This window comes from Neovison vison, chromosome 7, assembly GCF_020171115.1.
Source record: "Neovison vison isolate M4711 chromosome 7, ASM_NN_V1, whole genome shotgun sequence".
Taxonomy (NCBI): Eukaryota; Metazoa; Chordata; class Mammalia; order Carnivora; family Mustelidae; genus Neogale; species Neogale vison.
In genome coordinates this window covers 30442009-30456788 of record NC_058097.1, presented here as the reverse complement: position 1 = coordinate 30456788, position 14780 = coordinate 30442009, and the positions used below count along the sequence as shown (strand labels likewise).

General features: G+C 47.9%; 1 protein-coding gene across 3 annotated transcripts in view; it reads right to left on the bottom strand.

Moving 5' to 3' along the window:
* Positions 1-14438, bottom strand: part of TOX3 (TOX high mobility group box family member 3) — a 109804-nt gene extending 95366 nt beyond the window's left edge. For 2 of the 3 annotated variants that reach the window (XM_044256158.1, XM_044256159.1), the window contains exon 1: positions 14343-14438. Coding sequence is in view for 1 of the 3 variants with exons in the window: in XM_044256157.1 (XP_044112092.1) it covers positions 13127-13213 (87 nt within the window). In the remaining 2 variants the exon portion in view is untranslated. Of the gene's footprint in view, positions 1-13126; positions 13214-14342 lie in introns of those variants that run through there. The other variant, XM_044256157.1, reaches the window with a different exon arrangement.
* Positions 14439-14780: the final 342 nt, after the last annotated feature.

The window sequence follows — 14780 nt, the reverse complement described above, 5'->3', positions numbered from 1 at the left end:
CGAAACAGAATGTGGATGGAATGAGGAGTGAGCCAACGTCATCGCAAGGGAAGCGACACTCAGCAACCTGAAGACTGGAAAATCCTTGTGTGGGTCTGAAGACACTTGGGCACTGATGGAAAGTACAAAGGAACGAAACAGGAAAGACGGGAGCTGTCTGTGAAACCAAGAGTATGCTATGCTCAGGAAGGGATTAGCACCGCTGGAAGGATTTATCCCAAAGAGTAGAACTGCTCTCCCCTGGGTCTGGAAAAATGACAAGGAGGGACAGCAGACTATCAATGTTCCCCATAAAGTCAAAGACCAGAGCTCCCATCTAAGGAGAGTAGGGCTGCGTGGACTACACCAGCAGAAATCTTGGACCAGCCATTGGGGAGAATGGCCAAGAGAATCAAGAGATGAACAGGAGTTTGACACAGCAAAGGCCCAAGTGCTCCTGGTTAGTCAGGAAAATGGGCGCCGAGTTCAGTCACCCTCAAGTTGGGAGAGGCCACCTCCTAGAACGTACGTAGCAAAAGGGAAGGGGATTGAGGGGGTTGGTAGGGGCTGAGGATGGTGACAAGTCTTTGTCATCAAGGCTGCACAAAGGTCAAGAGTGAACAAAATCGGCCAGTGGAGGGACAGAGGAGGAAAGAGTATACGAGAGCATAAAGAACCACAGGTTTCTAGGGAAGAAGACGCAGGGGAGTCAGAGGTAAGCTGGGTTTGATTGAAAGAGAAAAGCATCAAGTAAAAAAAAATTTAAAAAAAAAAGTCGAGTTTAAAAAATGTTAGGGCACCTGGGTGGCTCAGTGGGTTAAAGCCTCTGCCTACAGTTCAGGTCAGGATCCTAGGGTCCTGGGATAGAGCCCCGCATCAGGCTCTCTGCTCAGCAGGGAGCCTGCTTTCTCCTTTCTCTCTCTACTTGCCTCGCTGCCTACTTGTGATCTCTGTCTGTCAAATAAATAAATAAATAATCTTTTAAAAAAAAAAATGTTGCCTGAAGATTGACCTGTACTCAAAATTTTATTACCAATGGTCAGGACTGCTGAAATGGCAGTATAAAAATTCAAGAGGTATTTTTTAAAAAGAAGAGAAATGTGGGCTGGAAATAAAGGTAATCAATTAAAATCAGGACATAAGGATTTGCAGTTCCTGCAAGAAGAAGATAAATCATTGGGTATTTTAAGCATGCCCCAAATAAAACCCCCGAATGAACAAAGGACTGAAAAGCTCTCTCATCACAGTGCATCGCCAAAAGGGGACCCCTCCAAAGAGCAAATGAAAACTAAAATATTGAATAAGGTTTACCAAAATATAGTGGTATACTTGGTACAAAAAACCTCAAACATGAAGATACCCAAGAAGTCTTCCTTGGACCCCCCCCATCATTCACTCACTCCCATGCACCTGCTCAAATATGCATTTTGTCCCTGCCTGTCCACTCAGCCCTTCTTCCACAGCATGGACCGCATTTCCTGGATACCTTAAAGGTAGAAGTGCGGCTATGCATCTCAGTGCCCACCAATGAGAAATAAGCACGTATCACAAGGCGGCCCCTGGAAACCTCCCTTTTCCCTTGACCATCTTTCTTCTGGTTAGACAAGGATGCTGATGGCGCTCTACCCTGCCACGGTAAAGGGTCACAGGTAAGTCCGAGGTGGCTTGGCTCCCAGGTGTCTACGAAGCCCCAAAAGCTCTGGACTGCTTACCCCTTGAGTTCATTAGAGAAAAGAGAGATGAAGGTCTACCTCATTTATGCGATTGCTACTCAAGTTATGTTTTTTCTGCTGGCCCACCTTAACTAACACACTCTTCTTTGCCTTTTAGCAAAGTCTTCCTGTCCTTGACCATTTGACCTTCCTCGGCCAGCCTGGATCCTTGGGATTGAGAACAGTCATTTCAAACTGCCCTTCTCGCAACCCCTGTTCTTCTCTCGTTCCTGCCTAAGCAAGACGCAGGCCCTTGTCCTCACCACCCCTCGCTCTGTCCCCTGCCAAAAGCACACGATACAATGAAAGGGGAAATTTAAAATAAAGTGTAATCTTAAAGCCATCCAAGAGGGATCATCCTTTCAACCCCAGGCCAGTTCCTCAAGAACAGGGCAGGTGACCCCTCACCATCGCCTCCCACTGTCTCCAAGTATCTGGCACTTAGTAGGTCCAGCATGTGTTTATAACTGAGGGTTTTGGAGGGGAGGGGGGTGGGGGGGTGAGCCTGGTGGTGGGTATTAAGGAGGGCACGAATTGCATGGAGCACTGGGTGTGGTGCATAAACAATGAATTCTGAACACTGGAAAAAAATTCAAAAAATAAAAATTTTTTTAAAAAAAGAAAGAAAGGTTAAACTTCCACGAGGTCAACTCAACAGTACTCTTGACTCCTCTCCAGTTCGCTCCTTATCATGCCTTCCTTCCCATGCTAAGCACTGTTCTAGAGGCTGGGCATAGAGTGGTCAGCAAAGATCCCCACCTTCACAGAGCTTTGCATGCTAGTGGTAAGAAGTAAATAGGGAATATATAAATGAATGAATGAATGAACAAAAAAGTTCAAACAGAGATATACACTACGAATGAAGACAGTGACTGGAGGTTAGTGGGGGGTGGTGGGGAGGGATTTTAGATATTCAGATGTTGTTTTTTTTTATTTTTTAAAGATTTTATTTATTTATTTGACAGACAGAAATCACAAGTAGGCAGAGAGGAAGGCAGAGAGAGAGGAAAGGAAGCAGGCTCCCTGCTGAGCAGAGTCCGATGTGGGGCTCCATCCCAGGACCCTGGGATCATGACCTGAGCCGAAGTTAGAGGCTTTAACCCACTGAGCCACCCAGGTGCCCCAAGATATTCAGATGTTTTTAAGAGGCGGGGGCCATACTGGCAGGGTAAGACGCACACGGCCAAGGTGGAGGGACCTAGGGCCAGAACGGAGGTGGAAACAGGCAGGGGATGGATCCTGGGTTTGTCAGTCAACTCCCCAACCCGTTCCTCCTCACATTCTCCTCTTCCTCCCCGCTGCTTCCCTCCCTCCTTCTCACTCTGTCTCTGTCTCTCTCCCTCCCCCCACTTCTTGTCCACTAAAACACACATCTGAATCTTCAACCATCTTCCCTTTCTGCCCAATTATCTCAGAGGAAGGGGTAGCCAACGTTCAAGGTGAATAGCCCTCTGTCTACAGCCTTTATTCCTACACCAACTGGTCCGTCCATCAGTACGTCACTCTCTTCGTGTGTCTGTATTCTCTCCTTCAAACATTCTCGGGTACAGCTCAAACAGCCTCTCATTTCCCCCCACCAATTCAAATGGTCATCCTCTACGTACACACACCCCACAAAACTGGCCCACATGGAAATACACACACGCGCCGAACAGATGCACCCACACACACATACAGGCACACATCCTTTACCAGTATCTGGTGAAACCTCAGCTCTGTCACCAGACATGCTGGCATCCCCAGACCCACATCAACCACCAAAGGAAACATCTATACAGATGCAAACTCATCTCCCAACACTGTCCCACCGACCATCCTAACAGGCCTAATGGGAACTTTGCTAGGGTATCACGCTTACACAGAAGGCCTGCCTGGAATTCCCTCTCCAGCCTTCTCTTCTCTAACACCCCTTTTCCAACTTGTCCTTTCCAAACCCTCAGCCTCTGTGAGCTCCTGCACTGGACCACACCCCCGCGCCCCCCGCCCCCAAAACCACTTCTCTTGTCCCATCCGTTCCTGGACTTCTTTCACCTACTACAGTATCTCCCTTAGGCTCACATATACTCTCTTTCTCTGTTTCTCTAACACACACACACACACACACACACACTTCATGAATGCTCACGTGCACACACCTATGGGGACGTGCTGCAGGAAGCCTCCCCCCACCTGAGTGGGGCCTGACAGGGAAGCCAAGAAGGAAGTGTTGGTAACATCCCTGGAAACTCTGGGTTCAGTCATGCCTGAGAGAAAGCTCACTACCCCTTTCCTATTTAATTAAAAGTTTAAGGACTTTTTCCCATCTACAGTCGAAAGAATTTTCACAAATCCAACAGTTTTAACTACCTCTCCATTAAACACTTCTATCAGAATTTATATAAAAGCCAGATAATAAGGGTTGAGGTTCTCATTAAAGACACACAGGCATAAAGGAGGAACAAGACAGATCTACTGAGGGGTGCCTGGGTGGCTCAGTCAGTTAAGTGTCTGATTTCGGCTCAGGTCATGATCCCAGGGGCCTGGAATCGAGCCCCACATCAGGCTCTCTGCTCAGCCCGCTTCTCCCTCTCCCAATTGCCCTGCTTGTACTTACTCTCCCTTTCTCTTCTGTCAAATAAATAAACAAAATCTTTAAAAAAAAAAAAAAAAAAAAGATCTACTGAGTATGCTGGAGTAAACCAACTTCCAACCAATCATACGTATTTCATAAAAGCTTGGTAGTCAGTCAGCATTTGGGACTTCTACCTCCTATACCAAGATTTTAAGAGAAAGTGCAAAAACTTTTATTATTTTAAAGTACATCAAACCCCTTGCTCATTACAAATCAGAGGGGAAAACTACTATAAATTTTCACAATATGGTACCATCCCTGAAATCACATTAATGTGGAGTATTAAAAAAACTCACCTCCCTCACCATGTTTGCTAGAGCACTTCTACATGAATGATTCAGTCAATGCAGAAATGACCACATTCAACCTGCACCATTTAGAATAGGAAGGCCTAGCTTAAAACGTATCTTCTCTAAAAGAAGGAATCCATACCCTTCCCATAGGCGTTTAGAGCAAAATCCAAATACTTCTCGGTATTGGCCAGTTTGTTTAACTTATGGATTGCCAAGACATTCAAATTATTCTTTTATAAGTGAAGTACAATCAAGTTAAGATTAAAGACAGAATGTTGGTCATAAGAGAAGGGCCATTGCCCAAGGTCAGATGTTCTGCGCACAAGCACAGAACATATTTAAGAGAACATGGCCTCCCTGAGGAAGGGATTAAGTATACAAACCCAAGAAACAAAGAAAACAAAATAATCTACTACAAAGGAAGAAGACAAAACCTATCAGAGGCTCATGCAGACCTTGAACAAAAGCCTCTACTTTATTTTAAACAGGGTTTGGGGAGTTTCGTTTTTGTTTTTGTTTTTGTTTTTGTTTTTAAAGAGCTCAATCCACTTTCCAAATACCTTTTATTTATAAGCATCCTTAGCGAAAATCCCATCCTTCCTCATTAAGCACACTCAAAACAGATTCTCCAAGGTACTCACGATTTCACTCATGTCATAAAATCCAACTAGAAATTGCACCACTTACATAAAGAAAAGACACGAAACGTTTTAATTCCTAAATGGCTGAGAGGGTTTTCAATTACATTATTATAAATTTTACATCATTCCCCCTTAATAACAACAATATAAAATTGTTTCTTCCCAAACAACTATTGAGATAAAAAGGCTGCACCATCACACACACACACACACACACGCACACGCACACACACACACACACGCACACAAGCACGCATACGTACTCCTTTTTTATACCATTGTTGCAATGGTACAGCAGGACTTCCAAGTTTTCTGAGTCCCACACATCACTTCCTGAAACACCGCCTCCCCAACTGGGGAGGTGAGTGTGCAAACTTTGGGGGGAGGCAGTCACTTGCATTTCCATCACTCTACTGCCTACAGGACTCCCACTTGGGTCCGCCTCAGCCCTGAGGGCTCTCCAGTGCATTCATGCACGTGTCTACATGATGTCTCTGTGGGAACAGAGCACCAAAATAGCCAATATCAGCTTTCGCTTTCCTTCAAAACCAGCTTCTTCTGTGACATCTCTGCTTCGGCTCCAGACCCTACCATTTGTTGAGAGCCCTAGTTCAAACACCCTGAGTCACCCGTGCCTCCTCTGTCTCCCTTCTAAGTTATAGAGATGCTCTGTTCAGTGTCCTCCTCTCCCTCTCATCCATAGTCACATCACCTTAGTTGGAATCTTCTCACACCTTTATCTCCATTGGGTGGTGGCATCCTCTTTTGTTCCCCCTACCTCTTATCAGGCTCTACACTAATCTAGTCAAAAGGTCAGATCCATTCTCACAATGGACAACTCCAACCACGATGCTGGTCCACGCCAAAGTCTTCAAATGTGCTCAGTGGTAGAGCTGGTTGTCTTTCCAAAGGCCTTCTTCCTCACTCATAGAGCATTAAGATCATTGATGTTCATGTGACAATGTGCCTGGCCCCCAGGGGATGACAGGGGATTGGTCTAAATTGATCACAGCAAGCTCCTTCTTTGTCAATGGCTGGCCTATGCCCATCTGAGGTCAGCTGATCCAGTTCTGATCAATAAATCTAAAAATCCAATGGAACTGTTTCCAGGAAAGCTAGTCCTTCTTATTAAGAGATATATAGAAGAATTTTTGCTGTAACTTCCACCCCCACCACTTTCTTGCTTCCTGTTTTGCATGCTATCATGTGAGGATGTGATGTCTGGAGCTACAGCAGCCAATCTGTGACCATGAGGAGATGGCAGAAACTTCAAGAATGGCAGAATAAGAAGAAAAGAGGGTCCTTGAAGACATGGTTGCTTTCATCCAAAATAGCCTGAGACTGACACCCTAACAATTTCTCTGTAAGTAAACAAATGTCCTTACACTTTACACCACTGTCTGTTGGGTGTTCTGTTACCTACAGCCCAAAGCATTCTCACAAACTCTTACAAGGAACAAACTCTTTGCCTTACTACTGGAAGGTCCTCTGTGCTATGTGTTGTACTCAAAGCACAACATCAGCATCAAGTGGGAGCCCCAGTTTAGACTCCAGGATTCAGAACCTCTAGGGGTGAGGTCCAACAGTCTGTGCTCTAAAAAACTCTTGGGGTGATTCTTGTGCATGCTGAAGTTTGAGAAACACTCTCCTATAATATGATCACAAATTACTTTTTCCTCATTCACCTATTACCCTACATACCCTAAGGAATACTGGAGTCTGTATTTCTCCAGTGGTGGTAACCCCACTTCACTAGGTTTGAGCATCACATTTTTTGCTTATTTAACTTCATCTCTTCTTAAAGTTTTCAAACTCAAAGCCTCCGGGTGCTGGTGAGGGACACCAAGGACTAAGTATGAGGAAGTCAGAGTGGAGAGGAAAACATTGCTACGCAAGGGAACAGATACAGGACTGCCAAATTTATGATTATGTCAAGGAAGGAAGGGAGGGAGGGAGGGAGGGAGGGAAGAGACAAGTCAAGAAAACAGAAAGGAAGGAATGAAAGAAAGACCTAAAGACAGACAGATTTACATGCAAGATTTTTAGACATAGACAACTAACTGAACTTTTTAAATTGCTGGTCCAAATTAGATAAAACAAGTCCTCAGGTGGACTCAGCATCCCCCTGACTGTCTGTGACCCAAAACATCAAGTTCTTAAAATATGTACACGTACATTGAATGTTGTGGCCATCTACATCCATCTACTTGATCTAAAACGACTATGATTATTTCTCTGTGGCTTACTGTGTATCAGCCTTTCCTGCGCACAGGGTCTTCATCAAAGCTCCCCTGTTTGGGGTGGCAAAATGATAAGTTCATGGACCTTTAGTTAGTGTCAACAGGACTATTTTATCCATCAGTCAGTGAAGATGACATCTAGAAGCACAGTCTTCTCGAGGGCTTACAAAAATGCTTATGATGTAAGGAAAAAATTAATTGGCCACACCCCTACCACACACATGTGACAGAGTTTAAACTAACAGATGCCTACAACATGTGAATATAAGTCAACCAAGCAGCATCAGCTCAGATAGCACCGTAAATGCAGGATGTGGACACAGCATTTTAACGTCTGATATGATGTGGAGGGGAGCCAGACCAACAGGGCTTAGGACCTGCTGAGGTCTGGAAAAGACCCCGAGTTTCAACATGGAACCAATAATCACTCCATCCTGAGTCTTGTCTACTTTACAGCAATCCCCAACTTCTTGAATCAGTTCTACTGCCCCTTAAGGTTGCTTACTCCAAAGGAGGATTCCCAGCCTGAAACAAAGTTTTCAACCATGGCTGCACGTTGGAATCACCTACGGAGCTTCAGAAGCATGGCTGCCTGGTTCCCAGTCCCAGAGGTTCTAACTAAACTGCACTGGGGTAAGGCTGTGAGGCTGAGTATCTTTCACGAGCTTCATCCCACTCACCATAGCTCGAGTATAGCCAGGGTTAAATCCCCACCATTTTAGAAACATTCTGGAACACTGTCTCTGATATAGATCATCTACCCAGTTACACCACCTCGTTAACTAGATTTTCTTTCTACTGCCAAGTCTTGGAACAAAGGAAGGCTGTGGTGCTATCAAGCATTCTGGAGATCTAGAACAGAGGTCAGCAAACTGTTTCTGTAAAGGGACAAATACTTAATATTTCAGGCTTCGCAAGCCATACCGTCTCTCTCACAGCGACCCGACTCTGACACAGCAGCATGCGAGCAGCCACAGACAATACATAAACAAATGAGGGGGCCGGGTTCTAATAAAACTTTATTTATGGACACAAATGTGAATGTTATGTAATTTTCACACTGATGAAGTCATCTTTCTTTGGATTTTCTGCCATTTAAAAACAGAAAGACCATTCTTAACTCACAAACCAAGCAGGAACAGGTGGTGGGCCAGATGTGACCCATGGGCCACAGTTTGCCAACCCCTGATCTAGAACTATTCCACAGACTCAAGACCGACAATTAATGAATGACAGAATTTATATTAACCAATTAGAACTATGCTGAAAGTGGTCAGATCCTACGACCTGCACCCATTCCACCGAACTGTCCACGCAGGTGGATGTCAGTAGAGCTGTCCATACAGCTGAACATAAACCATAAACAACTTACTAAAAAATGATTTTCAAACCTCAGCTGTATCTGAGTTTATCAAAGACAAAACCCTGCAAAGGAGCAGTACACAAGCATGTTTTAAGGGTCTTACATAAGGATTTCAATAATGGGTTAATTTGCTACCAACATTTAGCATTCAGGCTATTTCACATAAAAACTCAGATTATCATTCTCTTGGAAAAATAACTGCAAAATGCAGATACTGGGCCCAAACGTTGGCATGGCAACAATCTAGGGATGCTGAGCAAGGCTACCCCTTTACACGGGGCATGTTCTCCATCTGACCACAAACCCTATCTTCATGTAGGTTAACTGGCTGTCCCTACAGGCATTTTGAGTTTATGACCCCTTGTCTACCGTCCTTAGAAAAACCTTCTATCTCTTTCACAATATGGCTTCAATAGCTATCTTATTTGAAGACCTCACATGGAAATCTCTCAATCTTCTCTCAAAATTCAACACCCCCATACACCAGGCCCTAGAAACAAAATCTCTGGTTCTCACACCAGTGCAAGGTATCAACTTAAAAAAAGTTTCAATTAAATCCCCCTCTCATTGTGGCCTCAATTTGAACCACGGTCTCCAATAAGATAGACAAATGACAAACAACCCTTCAGGTCTTCTTACTCTCCAAGCTGGCCAAGGTAGAGGACAGCCCAAGGAGGTGGGGCAAAAGCACTCACATCAGAACACCTTAATTAAGCAGAGTGATCAATCACACATATAGTAATTAGAAAGCAAGATTTGGGACTGATAAATTAAAACCAACCAAAGGCCATTCTGCACAGGGTAAGAAGTCAAGAGCCAGATTTTGGAAGGGGGCAGGGGGTTAAAAACAATCAAACAAAACAAAACAAAACCTAAGAATACACAGAAAAAGCTAGTAACTAGAGTCTGGTCCAAGTTCATTATTAACCTACTGTGTCATTTCACTTGGCTCACACCCACCTTCAATACAATAGTTTATTTGGGGGTGGCAGACTTCTGACAACTACATGCTAATTGATCTGATGCATATTATCTTACTGGTGAAAGAACTGGGTCCTTTCCCCTTCCCTGGGGAAAGAAAAATACCAGATATATAGACAGCGGATCCCTACTGCACTTGGGCAACATAAGCCTAGCCCCGCCCCCCCACAGCCTTTTTAAAAAATATAGGTGTTAGTTTAATTTGTTAGCCACATCAGAAAAAGGAATGTTCAAACAGTAGATTTTCCACTTGAAATTAAAATGGAAATTAGCCCTTAGAAAGCAGAGATGACTGTAAGTTTATACATCAGCGGCTGGTTCATGAATTATTAACTGATTTTAATGATCCTGGCTATATTTTATTTGAAGTTATTCTCCTACTTGCAATGACTTTTGAACCCTCAAAACTCTTTCATCCATTATCCATAGACAGTACACTTTCCGAGCGCTGACATTTTAAAAGGATCCATATACTCACAGAATGTAAAGATAATACACACAACATATAATTTATATGAAGACTCTGGTTATTTGTTAAAGAGAGAAATGAATGAAACCCTATTATTCACGGTTTGTAAATAAATTTAAAGATAAGTGCTAACTTTTCACTTGTTAAGCCTGGAGCAGAGGGTTCTGTATTTCTTCTAAAGTTTCCCAGATGGTAGTTAAAAACAAGAAAGGGCAGAAACATACTTTGTTTGAAACCCATCATTTTGCCTCCAGAGTGATAATATACCTCACCGAGAGTTAAGTCTTAAGAGATTAATAATTACAGGTATTTCCAAATTAAAATAAATGCATGTCTTCGTATGCTAGTTTTTACACTTTCAGTATAAATCTGTACTGAATAGTACCACCTCAGACACACAAGTTAGCTGTGAAACAAAATGCTATAAACCCTTAATTATCACTTGCTGTTTTATACCCACGAAGTTAATACTTCCTCTTCTACTACATTCTCCCTATAAAGAAAAATCACTGTGAATAAAATTGGGTTTTTTCTCTGCTAAAATTAAGAGTACGAAGATAAAGTATTGGGGCTCAAATGCAAGATTATTGGATTTTTATCTGCAAGGAATTAAATGCGGACATCCCTTAAAAGAAGTACAATTTGATTTCCACCAATATTAAGCACTGTCTAACTTTCATAAATCAGATACACACAGCACTTGCGACCACCAGATTGCTGAATTACTAAGAAACCAGGTTGTTCCAGGCAAAAAGCTATGTAAAGAAAATATGACAGCAAACCAACTTGCATTCTCACTCCCGAAGTTGAACAAGCATCACCATAAATAACGGGTGGGTTTCGAGCTTTCTATACCCTCCTGAAGTAAATGTTCTGAGTTTAAATGGGCTCAAAATAGCTTTGCTCAAAAAAATAAAAAAGAGACACACACAAAACACCCACAATTTCCTCTGGTCCCTTGAAGTACTCTTGGGATCGCAGTGAACAGAGAGATTTGCCACGCACTACAGAGACTGGATTAGCACAAAAGGTTTCTATTTTGGTGTCATTCGAGTGTTGCTGATCTTAAATCAGAGAAAGAAGTAGTTACATTAAGCAAGGTAATGGCTTCCAAAAATAAGAGCATGCCCAGTTCTCCCAGGCTTGCATACACAGGCTAAGTTGTAAGCAGATAAATAATACCCCACTGGAACAATTAGGTGGGTTCTCAGAAACACAACATACTTAATTAGGCTGCCTAAGTCACTAACTGAGCATACAAGGGGGACTTTTTAAAGCATTTAATAACCTAAGTAAATCCAAAATCAGAGGACAGAAACTAAAACCCTTAACCCTGGCTACTGACAGAGGCCTTTTCTTGCTTCCCTTTCCAAGCTTCACGTACCACTCTTGGAATTTTGAGAGCGTGAACGCTCCCCCCCCCACCAACCCCGTCCCTCCACCGCCGGCACACCAAAGGGTTAAAACACACTGAATAATGTCCCTTGGTTCTTTACTGGTGGGGAGGCCCGCGGTGCCAGGCGCGGGGCTGGGCGACGGGGACACAGGGGTTAGGCAGAGAGACCCTAAAGGTCTTTCACAAACTTCAGCACTGGAGTTGGGAACGGAGTATAAACAAATAGAAAGGAACACGAGCCTCCATCAGCCACGGGGCACAGCACACAGTTCCTCACTCTAGATACAATCCCTCCTCTTCCTGTTATTTATTCATTAGTTTTGTATAGCACCTTTCTTTCAGCGGCTCCTTATTTCCTCCTCTGTTATCCAAGCAATCATAAACAAACTACGATTTGAAAGAAAAGGGAGGGGGGAGGGAGGAGCAGGGGGAAGGAGAAAGAAAAACCACATTCAAAAGGCACAGGCCATCCAGAGCACAGCTCTTTCTCTGAACATCGCCCTCGGGGTGAATGTTTCCTCCAAAGCTTGGCCCTGGGGGCTGCAGGAAGGACCCAGAAAGGGAGTCCACGCCGCCCTGGCCCAAGGGTTGCGACTCCAGCCCCGCCTCGCCGGTCCGAGCTGCGCCAGCTGTCCTTCCGAGACCCACCTTCGCCCACCTGAAAAGCTCGGTCCTCGAAGCTGCCGCGGGGGAGTGGGGGGAGAAGAGGTGGGTTGACCCAGGGCGTGGTGGGGAGGTCTCCAAGCCCGATCTCCCCGAAATGCAAAACTTACCCCTTCCCCCAAAAAATGAAAGATGAGAAGAAGCTTGGAGCTAACGAGGGAGGGGCTGGCACCTCCGTTCCGGGGTCCAAGGCGCCCCAGCGAGAGGGCAGCAAAAGCCACCTGCGGGGGTCCCAACACTTCGCGCCCCCACCGCCCCCGCCCAATCCAGGGCACGCTCAAAAGTTTGTTCCTTTCCTCCCCCCGAGCGGCCCCGGGTCCAGCTCTCCAGTGCGCGGGGAAGGTAAGAGGGGTTGGTGAGGTGGGGGTGTGGCGAGGTCATCGGACCACGAGATCGGGGACTCGTGAGGTACCCCCCCAACTCAGGGGCGCTGCGACCATGTTTACTAATAACAACAACAAAGAATCACAAGCGTGTCCCCTCTTTCAGTCCTCGGGCTGCTCTTCGCTTCTTTGGGGCAGCAAAGGAGAGTCGGCGGGGTTGGAGGGGGGACTAGAGGGGGGAGAGAGAGTGTAGCGCCGGCATGGGGACAAAAAGGGGGGTGTGGGAAGGGGGCAGAAAGAGTAGAGTGAGAGAGTTGGACAGAGACGAAGGCGCAAAAAGGAAAGGCGTGGAGAGGGGAGAGAAAAGTGCAGCGGACGGGGAGCTGGAGCGCGGGGCGCGCCCGGGATGGGGAGGTGGCCCCCGCCCCGCCGCCCCCCGGCCCCGGCCCGGTCACCTTGCTGTAGCCGTAGTAGCCCAGACACTGCGCGAAGTCCAGGCCGGCGGGGTCCCCGGCCGCCGCGGGGTAGAACCTCACATCCATGCCGGAGCCGGGCCCGGGGCCGGGGGCCGGGGCTAGGGCTCGCCGGGGCCGGTGCCCGCTTCCTCGAAGCCGCTAGATCCACCGTCGGGGGCGCCCGGCCGGGGTTGCCCGGGGGCGGCGCGCGGGGCTCGGGGCCGGAGGAGCGCTGCGACCGGAGCCCGAAGAGCCCGGGAGCCGCGGCCGCCGCACACAAAGGCGCGGCCACGCGAGCCGCGGGAGAGCGGGAGGCGGCCCGGGGGACGCGCCCCGCCGGGGCACCGAGGCAGCGCTGCGCGCGGGCCGGGCGCCCGGGGCGCGGGGCGCGGCGCGGGGGCCCGAGCGGCGCGGCGAGTTCAGGTGCGCGGGGCGAGGCTGGGACGGCGGCGGCGGCGGCGGCTGGCCCCGCTCCCCCCCCTCCTCCCCGGGCGGACTGAGGAGAGGAGCCGCGGAGACAAGGGGCCCGGCCCCTCCCCTCCTTCTCCCCCTCCTGCCTCCGCCGCCGGTCCCCTCCCCGCGCCGCCGCCGCTCCGCCCCTCCCACCGCGGGCAGCTGGCGCGCCGCCCGCCCCGCCGGTGCGCTCCTCGGCCCGGACCGCCCCCGGGCGCGCCGACCCCGCCCCGCTGCGGCCCCTGCCCCTCGCGGCCCCTCGCGGCTTACCCCGCGCCTCGCGCAGCCCCGGCTGTGCCCATCGCGCGCGCCGCGGCCTCCCCCTCCCCGGGGCCCCTCTTCTCCCCACCTCGCCCCCCTTCCCTCTCCGGTCCTCTTTGTCCCCGATGCCTCGGAGCGCTCCTCGCTCCGTTTCGCTCCTCGGCCGCTTCGGCGGGCCGGCCGCCAGCCCGGTGCCCGGTGTGGCCCTCCCACCCCCCATTTCCGAGCCCGCTTTGCTCGGCCCCCAGCCCCGGCCACCGGCGTCCACACGCCGTCCGCTCTCTTGCCACCCCTCGTTCCGGCATTTCCTCCTCTCGTCCCCTTCGTCCCTCGTGGTGCCGGTCCCCCAGTCCGTCTACCCTACTCCGCCTTCACGCAGGAATGGCCCCTACTCGGAGGCACCTAACAGAGCAGCTAACCGGCATGAGGGCCTCCCGGGACCCGGGACCCGGGACCCCATGTACACCTGTGGTATTTTCCAGAAGGGGTGTTGGGGCCTGACCTTTCACAGGTAGGCAGACTTGAAGCTTCCCGAGTTAAGCCTTGTGTCGGTTCTCTCCGTATTTCCTTTGCTCTTGTTTGTATTCGAAAGGCATTTGAGTAACTGGATCTAGGCGGATCATTCACTGCTCTCAGAGAGAAAATGTCCCCATTTTCCTAAAAGGTTCTGGGTGATTAACTTCCTCAAACAGCACTCACCCACCTCCTCTTTATCTCTCTTTCTTTAAGCTACATCTCTCTCTGTCCCTGTCTCTGTCTCTGTCTCTCCCCACTCCTTCCCCTCTTCCCTCCACGCCCCCCCCCACTTTGCTTTATTGCTTTGGGTTAATTTGAGAGTTTGACCCTCAGCCTTGGCGAAGGGAAGTGACTTGATTGCTTAGATGAGAACGTTAAGGAAAGGCGGTGGGATTTTTGCCCCCCCCTTCCCCAGTTTGGTTAT